The 22,243-nt window shown below is 16.3% G+C and overlaps 4 protein-coding genes across 4 annotated transcripts, besides 30 other annotated features; 3 read left to right on the top strand and 1 right to left on the bottom strand. All coding sequences in view use genetic code 6, as the record gives it.

Annotated features, from left to right (window-relative positions):
* Positions 1 to 250: 250 nt before the first annotated feature.
* Positions 251 to 286: a microsatellite.
* A 272-nt stretch (positions 287 to 558) lies between these two features.
* Positions 559 to 610: a microsatellite.
* Positions 611 to 692: 82 nt separating this feature from the next.
* Positions 693 to 761: a microsatellite.
* Positions 720 to 790: a microsatellite.
* Positions 791 to 833: 43 nt separating this feature from the next.
* Positions 834 to 896: a microsatellite.
* A 1,826-nt stretch (positions 897 to 2,722) lies between these two features.
* Positions 2,723 to 2,780: a microsatellite.
* A 310-nt stretch (positions 2,781 to 3,090) lies between these two features.
* Positions 3,091 to 3,131: a microsatellite.
* A 585-nt stretch (positions 3,132 to 3,716) lies between these two features.
* Positions 3,717 to 3,766: a microsatellite.
* Positions 3,767 to 5,647: 1,881 nt separating this feature from the next.
* Positions 5,648 to 5,734: a microsatellite.
* Positions 5,658 to 5,752: a microsatellite.
* Positions 5,753 to 5,774: 22 nt separating this feature from the next.
* Positions 5,775 to 5,854: a microsatellite.
* Positions 5,855 to 5,990: 136 nt separating this feature from the next.
* On the top strand, positions 5,991 to 6,562 carry IMG5_165510 (hypothetical protein; the record flags this gene model as incomplete). The annotated part of the gene is made up of 2 exons (XM_004030194.1): positions 5,991 to 6,269; positions 6,335 to 6,562. The coding sequence occupies 2 exons, from the start codon at positions 5,991 to 5,993 to the stop codon at positions 6,560 to 6,562; spliced, it is 507 nt and encodes a 168-aa protein (XP_004030242.1).
* Positions 6,563 to 6,666: 104 nt separating this feature from the next.
* Positions 6,667 to 6,774: a microsatellite.
* Positions 6,673 to 6,763: a microsatellite.
* A 1,082-nt stretch (positions 6,775 to 7,856) lies between the features above and the next one.
* Positions 7,857 to 7,896: a microsatellite.
* Positions 7,861 to 7,907: a microsatellite.
* A 26-nt stretch (positions 7,908 to 7,933) lies between these two features.
* Positions 7,934 to 7,985: a microsatellite.
* Positions 7,986 to 8,049: 64 nt separating this feature from the next.
* Positions 8,050 to 8,085: a microsatellite.
* Positions 8,086 to 9,387: 1,302 nt separating this feature from the next.
* Positions 9,388 to 9,430: a microsatellite.
* A 1,550-nt stretch (positions 9,431 to 10,980) lies between these two features.
* Positions 10,981 to 11,027: a microsatellite.
* A 374-nt stretch (positions 11,028 to 11,401) lies between these two features.
* Positions 11,402 to 11,980, top strand: IMG5_165500 (hypothetical protein; the record flags this gene model as incomplete). Its single annotated transcript, XM_004030193.1, has 2 exons — positions 11,402 to 11,533; positions 11,654 to 11,980. The coding sequence occupies 2 exons, from the start codon at positions 11,402 to 11,404 to the stop codon at positions 11,978 to 11,980; spliced, it is 459 nt and encodes a 152-aa protein (XP_004030241.1).
* Positions 11,981 to 14,459: 2,479 nt separating this feature from the next.
* Positions 14,460 to 14,512: a microsatellite.
* Positions 14,460 to 14,515: a microsatellite.
* Positions 14,498 to 14,559: a microsatellite.
* Positions 14,560 to 14,839: 280 nt separating this feature from the next.
* On the bottom strand, positions 14,840 to 16,003 carry IMG5_165490 (tubulin-specific chaperone c, putative). Its single transcript, XM_004030192.1, has 3 exons — positions 15,938 to 16,003; positions 15,620 to 15,870; positions 14,840 to 15,578 (listed from the first exon to the last, which is right to left on the bottom strand). The coding sequence occupies exons 1-3, from the start codon at positions 15,999 to 16,001 to the stop codon at positions 14,943 to 14,945; spliced, it is 951 nt and encodes a 316-aa protein (XP_004030240.1). The 5' UTR covers positions 16,002 to 16,003; the 3' UTR covers positions 14,840 to 14,942.
* A 64-nt stretch (positions 16,004 to 16,067) lies between these two features.
* Positions 16,068 to 16,120: a microsatellite.
* Positions 16,121 to 16,159: 39 nt separating this feature from the next.
* IMG5_165480 (kinesin-like protein kif19, putative) lies at positions 16,160 to 18,638 on the top strand (the record flags this gene model as incomplete). The annotated part of the gene is made up of 7 exons (XM_004030191.1): positions 16,160 to 16,339; positions 16,400 to 16,525; positions 16,578 to 16,868; positions 16,927 to 16,954; positions 17,090 to 17,433; positions 17,493 to 17,949; positions 18,094 to 18,638. 7 exons carry the CDS (start codon positions 16,160 to 16,162, stop codon positions 18,636 to 18,638), a joined length of 1,971 nt encoding a protein of 656 aa, XP_004030239.1.
* Positions 16,985 to 17,086: a microsatellite.
* Positions 16,998 to 17,088: a microsatellite.
* Positions 17,787 to 17,843: a microsatellite.
* Positions 17,790 to 17,843: a microsatellite.
* Positions 18,541 to 18,583: a microsatellite.
* A 2,452-nt stretch (positions 18,639 to 21,090) lies between the features above and the next one.
* Positions 21,091 to 21,133: a microsatellite.
* A 38-nt stretch (positions 21,134 to 21,171) lies between these two features.
* Positions 21,172 to 21,248: a microsatellite.
* Between the last annotated feature and the right edge of the window lie 995 nt (positions 21,249 to 22,243).

The raw sequence follows: 22,243 nt of genomic DNA, 5'->3' as shown, positions 1-22,243 counted from the left end.
TCCTTTTACTTTAAATTATTTTATCATATTTTTTATATAATTTATTTTTTAAAAAAATAAAAAATATATTATTTATATATTAATTTAAAAATTTTTTTATATCTTTTTTTATTTTTAGTTTTTTTAATTTCATTATTATATTTATAATAATAAAATTTATATTAAATTAATTTTTAAAACATATATAAATAATTAAATAATATTTATATTGTATATAAATATAATTTGAAATAATAATTTATTTAAAAACTTTTATTTTATTATTTTTTTATTTTTATTTTTTTATAAATTTATTAAATATTATTTGAATATAAAAGATTATTTTTTAATAGTTTATATAATTTTATTATATATTAATATACTTCTTGATAAAATATTTATATCATACAATTTTAAACTATTAAATAATGTTTTATTTTTAAAAATATAATTGATTTATAATTTATATTTTCTAGAATTAACATTTCTAATAAAATTTAAATATATTAATACAAGGAGTAATAATATAAAAATAAGAATAATAAATTTTCTTAATAAATAAATTGAAAAATATTGAAAATTTTAAAATAATTATTTTTAAATTTTATTTTTTATAAATTAATTATTTATATTATATAATTTTAAATATATAAAAATAATATAAATAAGAAAATAATAGAAAAGTCTAATTTTGATAAATGTCTATTTACATTTTATAATAATTAATTATAATTAATTATAAAAATAAATTTAAATGATTAAATAAAAAAAATTATATTTGAAAATATAAATATATAAAAAATAATATTTATATATTTTTATTATATAATTAAGATTACAAAACAAAAGAAAAAATATATATATTAAATATAAATTTCTATTATTATATATATATAAATTAATTTTACTATTTTATAAAATAAATTTTTATATATATGTTAAATGGTAAAAATATTTTTTTAATATATTATTTTTTATATTTTTCAATAAAAAAATATATTTTATATTTATATCATTTTATCATGTTTCAATAATAAGTTATTAGCTCCTATTTTTTATAATATATTTTTAAATATTAATATATTTATATAAAAGTATACTATTTAAATTTTTATAATTTTTTAAATCTGTTTCATTGATTGTATCATAAAAGCTTAATTCTTAATCAACCTTAAGATAATCGCCTTAAATATCCAATTTTAATAAAAATAAAACATGAGGTAAAATTTTAATAAGTGCATAAGAAACTAAAAATGATCTTAAATAATTTTTAAAAAAGTAATATACATATATATTAGAAAATACAATAATTTCACAAAAACCAGTAGGTAATCCAAATACTATTCCTAAAACAAAAATACGAGCTACTTTTTTCAAAATTGGCAATTTTTATAATTATCAAGCCATTCTTAAGGGAAATAATCTCCTTTAGTATAAATAATATTTATAAAAATTGAATATACTAAAGGTAAAGCAAAAGTATCCTTAAGACATGAATCTGTTAAATAATTAAAATTTTTAACTTTGAAATTCTAACAATATGTTTTTTTCCTAATGTTTTCTTAATAAGTAGCTCTCTAATAGTCAGTAATAGCATAAGTTTCAACAAAATAATAAGAAACCAAATTAATTCCAGTCATAATAAAAAGTATAGTATTTAAAATAATTACATGTGATCGCAAGTGGCTTAAGCTTTTGAATTATTTGTATGTATAAAAATGTAATAAATCATCCAAATATTAGTCGAAAATTCCTTTATATAAAACTATAAAGGCAATACCATATACCCAGCCTAATAAAACCTAATGAAAGCCATGTGCACCTAAGATAATTCTGCTAATACCAATTAAAAAAACTAATATAGAGTAAATAATCAAATAAATAGGATTCATCAAAAATAAATTCTTAGCTTTATTTCTATTTTCTTAATCTTCTTAAGTTACTTAAATAATATATTTTAATTAGATATCTTAAGATTAAAATTAAAAAGAATTTGTTATTGAATAATCGTAAAATTTCTTATTTGCATAAGAATCAAATAATAAATAATATAAAACCATGGTTACAATTGCATGTCCAGAAGGTTTACCATATTCAGGGTCACAACCTAATCCTTCCAAATCTGTATATACAAAATATGGACGAGGTTCATGGTACCATATTTTTAGTAAAGCTATAGCATAACTCATAAGGACAGTATATATAAATACTTTTAGACTTTAAATACGATTTGGAAAAAATACAAATCCTAATAATAAAAATATGCCAATTATTATAGAATATCCAAATTGTGTTATTATATTAAAGAATAAATAATATCCACCATTATAATTAGTACCTATTTATATTAGCTTAGTAAATTTATAATTTATTTCAAATAATTATTTGTGAAAAATACCATCTAATATTATATATATAAAACAAAATATTAGAATTATATAATCAATCTTTTAAAGCTTAATATATTATTTCATTTTTATAAAATTAGTTTTTTAATTTTCTTTATTATTTTTAATTTATAAAAAATTTTATATATTATATTTACATTTAATTTATTTTTTATTTTGGTTAATTTCATATCTTATTTATTAAATATATAATAAATAAATATACAAAAATTTTATTTGATTAATTAATGGCAATATATTATATTTTATATTTTTATTACATATTAAAAAATATTTATATTTATTTAAATTTGATATTTATAATTTTTTTCTTTTAAATTATTTTACTTAACATTTAAATAAATAATATATAAATATAAAAATAAATAAATAAAAAAATAAATAAATATATAATAATATTTATATTAATAAAATAAATAAAATAATAATGTATTTATCTCATACACCAATACTTTATTCTAACAATTATAATTATTTCTTTTATTAAAGCAATTTAATGATGAATAGCCCTTTTTATTACAATATTTTTAGGTTCATTTATTAATAATTTTTTATTTTTTTAAAAAAAAACATTATTTTTTAATTTTTTTATTTATAACAAAAAATTCAAATATAAAAATGAATATTTTGTATTGATTTTTTTTGAAAATTAATAAATAAAGCAATTAATAATAATCTCAAAATAGTCCTAATCTACCAGAAAAAATAAAAAATAATAAAAATTAAATAGAAAAACAATAAAAAGATGAATAAATTAAAAAAGATGTTTCATAAAAAAAAAGAAATCAAGAAAATAAATCTAATGATAAGCAATCGTTTAATAAGTAAAATAAAATATAAAGAGAAAATAAAATAATTACAATAAAATTTTAATTTGAAATAATTATTTTAAATAATAATATAAATAACGATATAAAATATAAATAATAATTATAAATTAAATTTATTTAAAAACTAAAAAAAAATTATATAGAAGTACACCCCATTTTTATCCATTTGAATAAAAAGATAAAGAAAAAATTAACTAAATATATAAAATATACAACAATATAAGAAATAGAAATAATTTTCACAAATCATAAAATAACATTAATAGCGTTAATGTATTAAATAATGCTGGTTCATTAGAACAAAGATAAAAAATATCAAAAGTATCATAATCTCCATCTTATGATGTTAAAAAATAATAACAAAATTCAAACACGTCATAAAAAAAAACTATTAATCTTAAATAAATAAATATTAATAATAAAAAGAAAATAATAATATGAATTAAAACAATAACACTAAGATGTAAACTTATAATTATAATTAAAAATTTAAAAATGGAATAACTAATAATAATAATAATAATAATAATAATAATAATAATAATAATATATATTTTAAAATAATAAGAAAAAGTAGAATCATTATATTAAATTTACAAAAAGTAGTAAAAATCTACTTTAATAAGTAATAATAATTTTAATAAACAAAATAATCATGAAAATCCTATAAGGTATTTTTTTCAATTTTATTTTTAATATTTAATTTTATTTTTTATTAAAAAATCCAAAAGTTTATTTTAATCTAAATTTTTTTAAACAGACCCACACTTTAATAAAAAATATAAATAAAAATAGCTAATATAAAAATCTTAAACTAAATAACATCTTTAACCTTTGATAGATCAAACTAATTAAATTCTAACAAGAAACAGTTTAGGAAATGAAATATAATTAAAAGATAGTTGTCAAGAATAGGTATAAGTATAATAAGAAAAAGTTGAATATTTAATGAATTATGATGAATTTGAAGAATAATATGAAGAAAAAAGTAAATACAAAAGAAATTCTCTGTATGAAATTACATTAGAAGATGAAATTGATTAGATTGAGAATATAAAACATTATTATTAAAATAATAATTTAGTTAATAATAATAATTATTTGGAAAATCATTGTCTTTTAAACAATACAAGCTCTAAGCATAAATATAATTATCATAAAAGTTCTAACAATATTTAGCTGGAAGTTATTTAGGAGTAAAATAAAGAAGATGAAGTTAAAGAAGTACCAGAAGATCTACTTTAAAAAGTCCAGAAAATAAGCGAAAACAGACCAAAAACATCAGAAGGAGGATAAAGAAGAATAAGAAAAATAAAATTAGCGTAAAAAATTCAGGAAGAAAAAAATAAATAAAATAATGTTAATGATAATGAAAATGAAAATGAGAAGAAAGAAATTTTTAAATAAAATAAATTTTCACCATTAAAAGTAAAGTAAAATATAATATATTTTTATTTTTTTAAATTTATTAAAAAATATATATTTTATTATGTAATTTAATAATTAATTTTTTTAAAAAAAAAGCACAAATAGAATTATAGTAATAATTATTTTTAGATAAAGAAAATAATAATTAAATATAACTTTAGACTTAATTATTTCGTTCTTAAGCTGAATTTTACAAGCCTGAAAATTGTATAAAATAATATATAAAATTAAATAGATTTTTCTATATAAAAAAAGCAATTAAAGAAAAAGAAAACGAGAAATAAAAAATGAATTTAAGATAAACAGTTAATGAAGGATTTTATAACTTTAATAATTGTGGGCCATAAAAAATGTATAATTTATATAAATCTTAATACAATTAAGATAGAATAAAAAAATAAACTGAATAATAATAATTAAAGAAATAATATGAAATCGAAATTCCGATAGAAGTACATGTTATTGATTAAAACAAGTAATTTTTTTTTAGTACTTTTTCAAATATTAGTTTTATTTATGATTTTTTTTTTATATTATAAATACATAGTTAATCTATTATTATATTAGATGATTCTATAAATAATTTAACAAAATCACAAAAATAAACTTATAAAAAAACTATATAATCTTCTGATGGACATAAAATTATTATTAGGCACAAAAAAAGTGAAATGGGAAATAAAAAAAATATTAATAGTAAAGAAAATAATATTTTAAAAGATATAAATAAATAAAATTAATAATAATAAGAAGAATAAAAAAGATAATAATTATCTTAAAAATAAATATTTAATAATGATTAATAATATGAAGAAGATTAAGAAAAAAAAAATATATATATTAAACTAAAAACTGGATTAGACAATGATTTTATTAGTTTATTTGCTTAAAATTAGGAATGATTAATAATAATGTTTTTATTATTTTATAAAAAAAAATAATAATAAATTATATTAAAATTTTTATTAAATAATTTTTTATATTTATAAAAACAATAATAATTTTATATTTGATTTAATTTAATTTAATTTAATTTAATTTAATTTAATTTAATTTAAATTAATTAAATAAATTAAATTAATTTAATTTTACATTATTAAATAAATTTATTATTAAAATTTATATATGTATTTTTATATTATATTTAGAGAATATATTTTTATTTTAAATTTATTAATAATTTAAATTTTATATTTATTTAATATTTTTCAAATAAATTAATTTATTTAAAAAAATCAAAAATAAAATTAATTATAAATATATAAAAAAAAATAAGTTTTATATATATTTTTTAAAAAATAAATCTCAATAAATTAAATAAAAAAAATATAAACAAAATCTACAAATGTCCTAATTAAAAAACACAAGACCTCCAGTAAAATAAACAAGAAAAGCTCGATCTGAATTAACTGAAGAACAAAAGCAAGAAATAAAAGAAGCTTTTGACTTATTTGATACAGACGGAACAGGATATATAGACGCAAAAGAATTAAAAGTAGCAATGAGAGCACTTGGTTTCGAACCAAAAAAAGATGAAATTAAAAAAATGATTGCAGATGTAGACAGAGAAGGACGTGGAGTAATTGAATTTTAAGACTTTTTAGATCTTATGACTGTTAAAATGGTAACAAAAATAAAATTAATAATAAAATTAAATTTAAAAATTAATTATTATTAAAAAAAAATTAGGCTGACAGAGATCCAAGAGAAGAAATATTAAAAGCATTCAGATTATTCGATGATGATTAAACAGGAAGAATATCACTTAAAAATTTAAAAAGAGTAGCAAGAGAACTCGGAGAAGCAATGACTGAAGAAGAATTATAAGAAATGATTGATGAAGCCGATAGAGATGGAGATGGTGAAATAAGTGAAGAAGAATTTATAAGAATTATGAAAAAAACTAATTTATTTTGATTGATTTTTAAGTTTTTTTTTTATATATAAAAATATTTTTATATAAATAATTTAATAAAGTTTTTATAAATATGTAATTTTTCGTTTAATTATTTCTTATTTGTTATAATTATATAATAAATATATTAATATTTATTATATAAATATAAATATAAATATAATATATATAATATATTTATATATATAATAATATATATATATTATTATTATTTTTTTTTATATTTTTTATTTAAAATATTTTTTTTTTTTAATAATAATATTGTCATTTATTATATGTTTATATTTATATTATTATTATGTAAATTATCTTTAATCTGAATTTTTTTATCCTTTTTTAAACAAATATTAAATAAATATTATTATTTTGTAAAAAAAATTAATACATAAAAACTTATATGTTTTTTTTAATAAAAAATACAATATAAAAAACCTTTTTATTTATATTTTATTAATAAGAATTTTTTATTTGTTTTTAAAATTGTTCATAATAAAGTATATTATTCGTTTAAAAATAATCTTATTTTTTATATCAAATATCATATTTATATATTTATAAAATATTTACTAATATTGCTTATTATATCATACTTTTACTTTTTTCTCTATCTCATTTTCTTGTCTAGAAAAATATACATATAATTTTTTTAATTGTCATTTTATTTAATTTTTTATATTATACCCAATATTATTTATATTATAAGAGTTTTAAGATTCTGTAGCATTATTTAATTTTTTTTTTCTTTTTATCATTTTAATTTTTGTTTAATTCTTCTACTAAATCACTGTTATTTACTTGTATTTAGTTTTTCTTTTTTTACATTTATTCCAATTTTTCAATTCTTTCTATCAATTCAGTTTTTTCATTTAATAATTCTTTTAACTTTATTAACATAATTATATTTAAATATTTTTATGAATATTTAAAAATACATTACACATATATTGAAAATTATTAAAAAATAATATTAAAATATATATATTTTTTCCTTTTTAAAGAAATTACTTGGCAAGTTAATAGAACATTTGCAAGATATAATTTGCATGCTTCTTGATAGTAATTTGAGTTATCTTTTAATATTTAAATTTTAAAAAAATTAAATTTTAAATTCTTTTTTTTAAAAGTTATAATTCTAGTATATTTTTTAATTTCTTTATTAAAAATATATTTATTTTACTAGAAACGGTATTTTAACTGTGTGATTCATCATGATTAATTTGTTGTTAAACTTATTTTATTAAAAACTTATTAATGTATAATAAAATTAATATTTTCTTTACTTTATTGAAACTATTAATTATTTATCATTTTTTATTATTTTATATTTTTTTTTATTATTTTTAATTAAAGTATATTTTTTAATTAGAAATTAATTATAATTTATTTATTCTTATAATTCTTATAATTTTTATTATTTTTAAAATTTATTTTTCTTTTTTCTTTAGAAATTAATAAGTTTTATTTATTTTGCTTTTGAAAATGAATGGGCTAATAATTAATAAATATAATATTTATATAAATATAAAATATAGAAAGCAAATAATTAAATATTATGAATTTCTATAATAAAAACAATAAAAATGATAAATATAAAGCACTTTAATTGTTTTAAAAAAGAAATTATATAAGAATAGAAATTTCATAAAACATGAATTTTAATATTTATAAAAATAATTTATTTTTTGTTAACAAAATTTTTTATTTTATTTTTAAAATTTTTTAAACAATAAATTTATAATTTATTATTTTAGAAAAAAAAAAAAAAATTAAATATTATATATAAAATGTCTTATTAAAGTAATAAATTTAATTATTAAATATAAAAGAAATGATTTTATTTAAAAATTATATATTTTTATGTTATGTTATATTTATTTATTTTTTAAAAAAAACTTAATATAAAACAAAGATAATCATATGATATAAATATTAATTGAAATAATATAAGAAATAGAATAATTAGTGATTAAAAGCGAAGACTGTATGCTTTTAAACCCAGAAAGTATTATAATAAAGGAGTTGATATTAATATTATCATAAATATTAAACTATAAATACTAAGAAAATCATAACAAATAAGACGTATGGTATTAATTATAATCTTAATTTCATGACAGATATTCAATTAATTTTATATAAAATAAACTATAATATGCTAAATTATCAAATTAAAAGATTTTTTTATTAATTTTATTAGAATTGTCAAGCAAGTCATTTTATTAGTTTATTGAAAATATCCTAAACTCATACATAATAAATTTTTATTTACCAGACAGTGTATTTCATTTAAATATAGATGAATTTATGCATTAAATAAAGCATCTATAGTAATAGAATTTTTCCTTTGAAAGTAAAATATGTAGCAATTATATTGATTATTTACATGAGCAAAAACAATAAATAGAGCCCTAAATAAACGAATAATATGATAATAATAATAAAGCAAGTATAATTACTCCAACAGATAATTTTAATATAAAAATTGGATCAAATACTAAGATAAAACTTATAAAAAGCGAATATTTTAAATCTATTAATGCTTTTACAGATATAAATAAATAAAGTCTGGATTTATAATAATTAGATTTTATTAGTGAAAGTTAAATTCATTATAATAATAGTAATGGAATTATTTCTTAAATTAATAATTTTTAAGCTTAATCTTCTTAATAATTTTAATAATATTAAAAAACAATTTCTAAAAATTTAATTGATTTAAAAGATATTTACTAGTTAGATGAAGAAGATGAAGAAAATTTTGAAATTTAAAAAAAAGAATGTATATTTTATAATAAATAAAAAACTAAATAAGTCAAATTTGAAAATTATTAATAAGTATATAATATTGATTAGAAAAGCAATAATATTGAAATTAATGAGTAAAACAATAGTATTAATTTCAATTAAATAAGTAATAATATTAATCAAAGTGCAGAAAAATGTTTAAATAATTAAGATTAATTTTAAACTCCTTTATAAGAAAAATAAGATAATTAGATGAAAATTGTACATTCTGACTCATCCTATTATATGAATAAATTAGTTAATTCTAAAAAATTGAAAAATTCTGAACTTTTATACAAAACTAAATTTGAATTAAAAGATATTAATTTAAGTTTCAAGTAATAATTTTAAGAAAACAATAATGTAAAAGAATAAATTAATTATATATTGTTATTTTTTATAAAAAAAAAAACTATTTATTATTTATAATGTAGATTACATTTTAAGATAATAAATGTTATGATTGTCATAAATATATCTCAAAAGGTTTTTATTTATTTTTTGTAATTTTTTTTTTATATATATTTATATAAAAAATAATATTAAAAAAATATATAAATAAAGAATACAGCATCTTTCTGTAATTATACAGGAAATTGGTATTGTTAATAATGTATATCTTAAGAAAAAAGGCCAATAGCTTGGAAGGCAATAAAATATTTTGATTTAAAATGCTATACAGTATCTAAAAAGTCTTAATAAGAAATAGACTAATTATATTATAAACCAATAATTTAATTTGAATATAATGATAGAATAGTAATTAAAAATAAATAAATGTTCGAATTTATGGTTAATCTCTAAAAACTTAAAAAATTATTTAAAAAATATTTTTTTTTTTAAATAAAAATAGCTCTTAAAAAGATAGATTCACCTATTATACGACTTCATTTGCAACAGATAAATATTTGAAGTAAGCTTAGAAAATCACATTAATTTCTGTTTAAAATTAAATTTATTTAGTTTAAATGATTTAGTTGAAATTGCTAATGGAATTTTGTAAAAAGTTATTGAAAAAAAATATTCAAATTTATATTAGCATGTTGATAATTGTTAATAATGCAGGAGAAAAGGGTTTGTCTGTAAACTTTGTAATAACAATAATTTAATTTATACTTTTGATATAAAAAATACTTAATTATGTAATATTTGTAGTGAACTTTATCATAGAGTGTGTTTAAGTAATATGAATTGTATAAAATGTACAAGAGATAATTAATGAAAATTTTTAAATAAAACAAATACTTTAATTTAAAATTTAATGTTTTAATAATAAATTATTTGAATTAATCATATAAAAAATAATTTATTCTTTTTAAAAATTATATTTTAATATATTTTTTTACAAAATATAAATCTTTTTATTTTGAAAATTTATAATTTATTTTAAAAATTAAATAGAGTTTAAATTTAACTAAAAAAATAATAAATATTTTTATAGATATTTTAAAAAAATTAAAAAATATATGGATAATAAAGAAAAACAATTTCCCAAAAACATATATTTACTATATCATTATCCATGTTTAGATGGTGTATACAGCCTTTTAAATGCTTTTCTAGGAATAAAATTTTATTCCTAATTTAATGATGATATTATTATTAGATTAGCGAATGAAGATTTTGATAAAAATGATAATAATAATAATTAAAAAATAAATAATTAATAATAAATAGATTAATTTAAATAAAAAATTACTTTAAATAGTTAAGATCTAATAAGTTTTTTATATCCCGATAGTTTAGATTTTGTAAAAATATATCCTGCAAAAATATAGAATGATCCTTATTAATTTACTTATATGTTTAGGAAATAAAACTACAATGAAAGCATTTTAATTTTATTAGATAACTATAGTTAATCATTAGAAAATATCGAAAAATTATGCGGGATGTTCAAAAGAGTAATAATAATAGATCATCATTTGACTTTTTATAAAATGAAGCCTTCCATAAATACTAATATAAAAAATTTATATATTTTTTATGATGAAAAAATGAGCGGATGTACACTCACATTATCTTTTTTTGTCCAAAACTTTTACCTAAATGAATACATGAACACTTAATTATTCGAAAACATTCAGAAAATTTCAAAATTAGTCGAATTTTATGACATTAAAAAAGAAATTAACCAAAATGCTGAAGCTTTTGTTTCTAACATTTTTTCTCATAAATATGATTTTGATGTGAGAAAAAATTAAATTTTGCTTTCTAAGTTAATAAATATTGATATAGAAACAAATATTTTTTTAGGACAAAAAATTCTAATTAAAAAATAATAATAAGTTTAAATATATATATAAAAGAAATTTTCCTTTTTTATTGGGGGTCAAACTAATTGTATTGCAAAAGGATATGCAGTCGTTTTAGATAATCCAGAATTAACAAATGATTTAGGATATTAATTAGCTCTTTTAAGTTTTTAAGATGGAATGGATAATGTTGGAATTATTATTGTTAGAAGTTAAAAAAATAAAAATAGGAATAATAATGTTATTAAGGTTTCTTTAAGGGCTGATAATAAAAAAGAATCGAAATGTAATTTTATTGCTGAATAATTCAATGGAGGAGGACATGCAGCGGCTGCTGGATTTTATATTGAAAATAAATTTTTATAGCAGTGGAAAAAATGATATTTTTTAAAAACTTTTATTTTGTATATTTCAAAATAAATAATTAATATAAATTTTATTTGAGTATACTATTAAAATAAAATAGAATATTTATGATTAATATAATTTTAATAGAAATATTTTCTATTTATATGATTTAAAATAGTTTTCTAATATAATTAAAATACATTTTATATTTGTGGTAAATAAAATTATATTTATTTATTTTAAAAATTAAAAAAAGTAAATATTTTGTAATAAATTATAAAAAAAATAATTAAAAATATAAAAGATAAATAAGATTAAATCAAAATGATGAAAGTAAAAAATAAATTGTATATAAATACATAAAAAAAAGGAATAATAATAACAATATGTAAATGATTATATGAAAAACCATGAAGGCTAACTAAATGATAAAATTTAAGAATAAAATCAAATATAATAAAAAGATTAACAACAGGAAAACAAAATATATGGAAACAGTATTATACATAATAAAGTTCAGTAAGTATAATAGATAAAAGATGAAAAATAAATAGAAAATTAAAATCTAGAAAAAAATATCTACAAAACATATAAATAATAAATTAATGATAATTAGAAAGTATAGAATGAATCATAAAATTAAAAATAAGATAACTAGTAGTAAGAAAATTAAAACAAAGAAATAAATTTTAAAAAATAAGATATTGAAAAGTATGAATAGAAAAATTATTATTATATTATTTAAGTTGATTAAATTATTAAAAAAGAAGATGCAGAAAAATAATTAAAAATTGAGAACAATATTTAAAATAAACATTAAGTAGAAAAATAAGAACAATAACAATAACAAAGAGATGAAGAATTAGAAAAGTAAGAAGAAGAAGTGAAAAAAATAATAAATATTTAAAATAAGCATAAAGCTTTATGTGATAACTAAATTAATAAAGCCATTATAGAAAGTAAATTCAATAAAAAAAATTAATAATAAATTTAAATAATATTAGAAGAAAAATAATATGTTAATGATAAAGTTTTTAATTAGATTGATGTATAATTATAGCAAGTAATTTAAAAGAATTAAAATTAAGATTTTGAAGGCATTATTTAAAATAAAAATAAAGGAGTATAAAATAATCAAAGTTATGAAGGATAACTTTAGTTATAAACTACAATTGATTTATAAAACTAAAATTGGATAAAATTAAGTGAGTAATAAAAGAAAGAATTAGAATTGAAAAATTAAGAATTTAATGATATTTTGAAAAATAATGATAAATGTAGTACTAAAAATATTAAAGAATAATCTTAATAAAAATGTGAAAAATATAAAGAGAAATAAAAATTTATAAAATTTGGTGAATAAAAATAAAATGAAGAAAAAAATTAAAAAGAGCAGTATATCTAATACGAAGATATAGATTATAATTAAAGTTATGTAATAGATATAAACTTAGAATAAAAAATGCAATTGCAATCAACTAATTGTAATAGTGAAGACAATAAATAATAATTAATATAATAATCAATTAAAAGAAAAAAATATATTGAATAGTAATTATAATTATTAAATATAGAATTAAATATTTTATAAAATTGTAAATAAATTAAAAATTAAAGCATTTTTTTTGGATATAATAGTTAATTCGAAAACATTAAAAGCAAAAATTTAGTAAAAGAAATGATTGCCATATCAGATAACAAAGATGCTAAATAAAAAGCTATTAATTTTATTAGAAAAATTTATTAAGATAAAAAACAGAGAGAATAATAATAATTAATAAGATTGAAATAAAAATCTTAGAAATTTAAAAAGAGTATTTTTTTATTTTTTTAAATATTAAATATATATAATTTTTGTTACAAGAATGTTAGAAATTAAAAAACATAATACATTATTCTTAAATAATGATTAAATAGAAAAAAAATTAAATTTTAATTAGAAAATAAATATATTAATAAAGTTAAATATAAGATAATATATTTTATAATGAATACAATGATATTGTTTAAAGATTAAGAAAATAGAAAATTTTATCATCTTATAAGCATTAGAAGAAAAATTATTACAAAGAATATATGAAGAAATAATATTAATTAATATAATGCAGTACAAAAGTTAAAAAACTAGCAGTTGAATAGAGATATTTATCTCCAGATTAAAAATTATAGCAAAAAAAAAGACTATACAATAAAAGAATTAACTATTCAAAATAAGTCTAAAAATGTTATATGCCTTAAGTAAAAAATGATATGTATTAATTCTATAATGACTCAAATTATTTAAAGGAAAAACTTAATTAAAATGAATTTTTTAAGTTTCAAATTAATTATAATCAAAAAGATAAGATGATATGAAAAAATAAATAATTTATATTATTTTTTATTTATTAATATTAAAATCTATATATTATTTTATGATTAAATTTTATATAAATATGTGTAAAAGTTTAATTAATATTCTATTTTATATTATTTGTAATTTATTAAAATTTGAAAAAAAAATTCTGAAAATTAAAAAATTTGAAATATATTATATAAAAATATTTGAATAATTTTATATAAATAATAAATTTAAAGTAAATACAATAAATTTTAAAAAATAATCAAATTTTTATATTAATTTTATTATTATTAAAAATAAATATAAAAAAAATTATATTAATGCAACCAAAGTTTTATATTTAAACTATTTTCTTATAAAATTTATGTTTTTTATTTATTTTAATATTTTTAATTATATAAAGTTTAAATAAATTAAAATAAAAAATAGTTTATAATATTTAAGATAAATATATTAAATATTAAATCTTAATTAATTTTACATTTTTATTCGTTTTAAATATTTAATAAAAAAGCGATTTTTAGTTAATATTTATAAAATATAAAATGTTTAAAGAAACTTTAAATAAATTTTATTTAAAACTTAAAAATTTAGTTGTAAAATATTTTTTAAAAATTATATTTTTAATAAATAGAAAATCATATGTAAAATTTTTCATTCATATATATAAGTAAAATTAGGTGATTTTTCTTATTTAAGCCAATCAAAGTCTTATATTTCTTGCCATAGATTATTTTTCCCTTTCATCCCGCTAGAATAGAAATCTTTTTCAAAATTCAAATAAGAATGATTATATTGCTTAAAATTTACTTAAGTGCAGTTTTCGATAATAGATTTGCTCGTAGAGAAAATATTAAAAACAGTTTATTTCGAATTATGTATTCTTATTTAATGACTTGCAATACTTAATTCTGAATTTTCACAATTATCAATTAAAACAGAAAATTTTACCGGTCCAATAAATATTTGTGAATTTTTAATATTTTTTATATAAATAGTATCAAAAATGTCATTCAAAAAGATTTAACTGTTTTTTATATTTAATAATTTACATGTCCTTGTTAAATTATATTAATTATTATTGTTTATGTCTTCAACTATTATCTTTTGGTCTTCTATATTTGAAAATCCAGGTATATCTTCCGAAAAGTCTTTAAAGTGTTATATTTATTAAGATTCTTAGTTTTATTTTGTTGAGTTTTTATTTATTTATTATGAAAAACGAAACTTGGTACGAGGTTGCGCTATTTCTTTGGCTTAAAATATTGTTTTTTCAAGTTTTTCAAGTTACTTTTTTTTTTGAAAATATTTTATGTTTAATATTTTTTTACTTCTTTATATTATTGCTTATCAAATGTTGTAAGTGCATAATTAGTTTATAGGAATAAATCTTTTAATTTTTTAAATTCTAGAAAATATTCATTTATACTAGATGTTTCTTTATTAAATTATTTTAGCATATTTTATAATAAATCATATTATGATCTAAATTCTTTTTAGATTGTTAATATTTTTTCTCTTGGATCTTTAAGTTATTCATCATTTTTTTTTTTTTATTCTTTAAAAAGCTATCTTTCTTATTCTTTTATTATTTTTTTTATGAATGAATTTAATAGTTGTTAAATACTTTTTATTTAAATATTAAAAACCTTATTTTTCAAGTAAATCTTCGAAGTTTTTCTTTTTTTATTCAGCTGTAATGTTTGTATTCATTTTTTTTTAATATTATTTAATAAATTTCTTATATATATTATTTTGTCTATTCTATTCATGTTATTCAATTTTATTTATATATTATTTAAATTTTTTTTATTTTATTTTTATATTTTTTTAAAATAATAAAGCATACTAAACTACAAAAAAAACAAAAAATGGATTTACAAATTATCAAAAACGAAAATTAATAAGAAAACAATATATAAGTTATATAAAAAAAATTACTTCCAGAAATAGAATCCAATATTTTAGTAGCAATTAGAGTACGACCTTTAAATTAAAAAGAAGAAAACTAAGGTGATTAGGACATAATAAGAATTGAAGATAACTTAATTGTATTATTAAAAAAAAATATTTTAGTATAAATTTTAATAAAAATATATAAATTAAAAAAGATAGTATTTGATCCAATCGAAATGGAATTTTTGAATGAAAATAAAAAAATGTTAGAAGTATATCACAGATCAAAAGAGCAAACATATGCATTTGATAAAGTATTTAATAAACATAGTTAAGAAGAAGTAAAAAATTAAAAAAAAGTATGAATAGTTTTATAATTTGCTAATAAAAAAGGTTTATTAATAAACATGTAAAAGTTTAATAAAACCAGTTGCATAAGGATATAATGCAACAGTTTTTGCATACGGACCTACAGGAACTGGAAAAACTCATACGATGTTAGGAAATTAGGAAATACCTGGTTTATGTACTTTGACTATATAAGATATGTTTTAATTTATAAGAAAGGATATAGAAAATGAATATCATATAAGTATAACTTATGTAGAAATATATAATGAAACTATAAGAGACTTATTAATTCCTCATTCATCATATTTAGAATTAAGAGATGATCCAATAAAGGCAAAAAAAATAAAATATTAATATATATTAATATTTAAAAAAAATATATAAAAAATAGGGAATTACTATTGCAGGAGTATCTGAATGTAAAGCAGAATCTACAGAATAGGTTAAAAAAATATATTAAATATAAATATATAAAATATATAAATAAATAAATAAATAAATAAATAAATAAATAAATAAATAAATAAATAAATAAATAATTTAAATATATAAAGGTCATGAATTTGTTATTTCTAGGTAATAAAAGAAGAACTACAGAATCTACAAATGCAAATTTAACATCATCTAGAAGTCATGCAGTATTTTAAATTACAGTTGTTTCCAAATCTAGAACTAAAACATTGAATAAGAAAATATGACTGGAAAACTATCACTTATTGACTTAGCAGGTTCAGAAAGAGGAACAGTTACAGAAAATCGAGGTATAAGATTAAGAGAGGGTGCAAAAATAAATTAATCATTACTAGCTTTAGCTAATTGCATCAATGCATTAGGCGATAAATCTAAAAAAGGTTTTTTTGTCCCTTATAGAGATTCTAAATTAACCCGAATGTTAAAAGTAAATCTATAATAAAATATATATATACAAATCATAAAATATAAAATATAAATATTAAGGATAGTTTAGGAGGTAATTGTAAAACAGTAATGATAGCAAATATAAGTCCAAGTAGTTGCTAATTTGAAGAAACAATAAATACTTTAAAATATGCTAATAGAGCAAAAAATATTAAAACAAAAGTTTTAGCTAATAAAAAATTAGTAACAATACATATAGCTTAATACAAAAATATTATAAATGATTTGAAATAAGAAATAGATTAATTAAAAGCAAAACTTCATGAAAGAATTATGGATGGTGATATTCTTAATTGTCAAGATGATGATTTTTAATTTTTCGAAAGATAAAACAATTAATAACAAAATAATAATTAATAATAATAATAATAATAATTAAATAATTAATAAAAAGATTTATAATGTAATTGTGGAAGATATGAAGATGAATTAAATATGAAATAAATTTAGGAAGAAATATTCGAGAATTTTCAAGATAGAATTTAATTAAGAAGAGGTTTAATGGAAATCGAAGAATAAAATGTGATGAATATTCTAGAAATAAAAGTCAAATAAAATTAAATTTAGACTTGGAAAAATTAATAAGACTTTCCAGAAGATTTGAAAAAGAAAAAAATGCCCGAAAATATAAAATAATTAGTTAAAGCAGTAAAAACATTGAAACTCTCAACAGAATAAAATAAACTTAAAAAAGAACTTATGAATTTATCATTAATGGATAATATTAATACAGCCAAAAAAATTAGAGATAATATTCCTAAAAAAATTAAATTTGAAGATAAAAGAAATTTTATTGAATTAATTATTAAAAATCATGTATTAGAATTATAAAATATTGAATTAGAAATCAATTTATAAATTTAAGAAAAAACTATATAAGATTTTAAATAGATTATCGAATCTTAAAAAAAAATTATTTTTGATAATAATATCAGGCTTGCTGAAGAAACGAATGTTTTAAGCAATAATTCTTAAGATGATGATACTTAATAAGTAGCTTTAGAAGAAAATCTCTCTGATGAAGAATATGAATGTATACCAGATTAATAAGAAGAAAATGATGAAGATGATTATTTGAACGATTTAGTAAATATATTTATATTTCAAATTTTTATATATTTAAATTATTTTTACTATTAAAAAGACCTAATCAATGGAAAAACAAGAAGATAAGTTGGTTATTGAAGATATTAAATAGAACAAAATATTTCCAGAAATTAATTAAGTTATTAAAAAAGAAAAATAAAATAATAATAAACATAATAAATTAATTTCTTAAGAAAACTATTAAATGGAAATTAATATAAATAATAATGAAGAAAATGTAGATTCTACACCAAAATATATTTAGAATTAAAAAAAAAATGAAAAAAGTAAAAAAGGAACAAAACAAAATGTAAATTATTATAATTTTTTTTAAAAAAAAATCTATTATATTTTCTATTTTTATATAATAAAAAGAAAAAAAAAGAATAAATATAATAATAAGCTTAACAATATAAAGAAATAAGTATTACTGGATAATCTGCAGCAATTAATAATTAATAAAATAAAGAATCAATGAATAATATAAATAGTAGTTTAGGAGTAAATAATAGTATGAGTAATATTAATAATTAAGTGAGTACTAAAATGATTCCATAGATATAAAAAGTATAAAATGCTAATCAAAAAGAAAAAGACTTAACAGCTTTAAATTTAAAAGGGGTAGATTTATTTTATATACAATAAATATAAACATGTATTAACAAAATAATTTAATTTCTTATTTTAAATATAAAAAAAAAGAAAAATATTATATTGCCAACATTAAAAGAGCCTAGTAATAACAAAAAGAAACGCATATGATTTTTAATCTATTTAATAAATTTATATTAAAAAAAATTAAAAAATTCAATTAATTATAATTTATTTTTTAAAAAATAATACCAATTATATTATCAATAAAGTAAATTCTTATTATATAAAAATAAGTTAATATATATTATAAAAAAAATAGATATAATATTTTAAAATTGTATATCCGAAATTTCTTTATAATAAAATATCAAAATAAGTTTTCTTATTTATTAAATAATATAAAAATATAAACTTTATATATATAATTTACATAAAAGAATTTATTTATAAACCTTTTAAATACATATATAATAAGTATATATCCTATTTTCAAGTAATATAAGAAAATATAGTAAATTAATTCATATTTTTAAGAAACTATGGATTAAGGTATTATTTTAACTTTAATCTTAATTATTACTTTATATTTAATCCTCTTCTATAATTTCTTTTTATTCTTTATTTTCATATAAGTATCTTTTACTTCCAGTTTTATAAAAAAAGAAAGTGTATAAATATAAAGGAAGCATAATTCCAACAAGCATATAAATTCCATATTTCCCAATTGACTAAAACGTACTTATAAAATTCCCAATAAGCCCAATAATATTTGCAAACTAATTAAAAACTGTAAAAATTGCCACTTCTTGCATCGGATAAAGGCTTTCTAGAAAAGATTAAGACGCTACAGGGATAAAAGATTAAAACCCAACTCCTACAAAGCAAAAAATAATATAAATGGCCCATTTATAATTATTTTACAGACCAAGTTATACAAAAACGGCCAAAGTAATAATTGACAGAAGGGATATTGTAGAAAATAGTTTTATATAAAAATCATATGGAGGCATTTTTTTTTATTAAGAAGCCTTATCTATATATACAGTAGCTATAATTCCTGTAAAAGTTCCACTAATACTAATACAAATTCCTATATATCCTAAATCTTATTAAGAAAAGTCACTTAAAACAACTCCTATAATAGATAAAATAGTCCAAAAAATTCCCATATAAAGCGAAAGTGAAAGTGTGATAATTATGAATTTAGGCTTTGTAAATATTTACTTAATACAAGGAATAATTTTTATTTTGTTTAAATTTTAACTTGTTAAATTTGCCGGATTTTTCGGTTTATTTTTAAAAATAAAAAAACTAAAAACGAAAGGGATGCTCATAAAGATTGCAATAAAAAATAAATATTTAGGAATATCATTTTAAGCATCTTTTATTGAATACAAAGAGCTTAAAAATCCAGCATTAATTCCTAAATTATTAGCAAAAATCATAATCGCAGTTGCTTTAGCTCTCTCGTATTGGCTAAACCATCTCTCAGTTATATAAACAGGAGCTGGTAATATAAATAATTGCGCAGAAGTTATTATAAATTACCCTAATAAGGCTATTTGGTAATTTGATTTGGCTAAATAACGCATCCAAGAGCCTATTAAATTTAAAAATGTACCTAATATTAAACATATGTCTAAACGTTTATCAAATAAAAATATGGATGGTATAGAGAGTATGATGTAAACTATATACCATATGTTTGAAAACCATAATATTTATGATTCTGTTGAATTGTAATATTCTTTACTTTATTCAATTATAGGTGAAAATGTTACAAATGCAGATGAATTGGAAAATGTATATAGGCAAAATAAAAACATTATAAACCAACGTCTCTTTTCTAGTTTAATATTTTCCTACATTATATTATTTTATTTGAAGAATTTTTATATATCTATTTTTTAATAAAGGATATAATTTTAATAATAATTTTTTCATAATATTATCAATAAAAAATTATTAAAAGATTTTTAAAAACTAATAAATATTTTTAATTATATATTATTTAAACAAAGTAAAAAGTTAGTCATTTAAAAAAAATCAATATAAAAAATTACTTATAAAAGCAATAAAATAATAGTAAAAAAGTAATATATAAAAAATAAAATATGGGTAACGAATGTTCATAATGTACAGCAAACTGCCAAAAAGCAGAAAGACAAACCGAATTTGTAGGAGAACAAAATAATTAATAATCAAATACATCCTAATTATATTAAGATCAACCTAAATAGGAAACCAATAATTATTTATAGGCCTAATTATCACGTACAAATATGAACTCAAGTTTAAACATGAATATTTAATAATAAAAAAAATCATAATTTATAAAATCATCTCTACATATAAATCAAAATTTTAGAAATTCAGAATCAATAAATTAGCAAGCATAAACAAATTACAACCAACCATTATCAGATAATTAAAATTAATAACTAATCATAAAAAATGAAGATGAGGAAGAAGATATACCCCGAATTGAAGCATTAGAATAAATATATTTTACAATAGATGAACAATAAGAAGCCCTTAATCAAAAAAGTAATTGCAATGCAAACAAGAGAGAGAGAAGGCCTCCTTTCTAATTCAAAACAGGAGCTGTTTATGAAGGTGAATGGAAAGGTAATTAAAGAGATGGATTTGGAGTTTAAATATGGCCAGATGGAGCAAAATATGAAGGCGAATGGTAAGAAAATAAAGCGCATGGAAGGGGAAAATTCTATCATATAGACGGAGATACATATGAAGGCGAATGGAAAGACGATAAAGCTAATGGAAGGGGTATATATATACATGTAAATGGTGCAAAATATGATGGTAAATATAAAAAATTAAAGTTATATAATTATTAAAATAAAGGTGAATGGAAAGATGATTTATAAGATGGATATGGAATCGAAACATGGGCTGATGGATCTAAATATGAAGGATATTATAAAGAAACTAAAAAACATGGGTAAGGTATTTATACATGGACAGATGGTTCAAAATATGAAGGATAATGGTTCGAAAATCGCATTTGCGGTTATGGAGTGTATACTTGGGTTGATGGGAGAAAATATGAAGGAGAATGGCTTAATAATAATATGCATGGTAAAGGAGTA

The sequence above is a fragment of the Ichthyophthirius multifiliis genome, assembly GCF_000220395.1.
Source record: "Ichthyophthirius multifiliis unplaced genomic scaffold scaff_1120509251235, whole genome shotgun sequence".
Classification (NCBI taxonomy): domain Eukaryota; phylum Ciliophora; class Oligohymenophorea; order Hymenostomatida; genus Ichthyophthirius; species Ichthyophthirius multifiliis.
The sequence above is the reverse complement of the archived record's forward strand: the minus strand, read 5'-3'. Positions and strand labels throughout refer to the sequence as shown.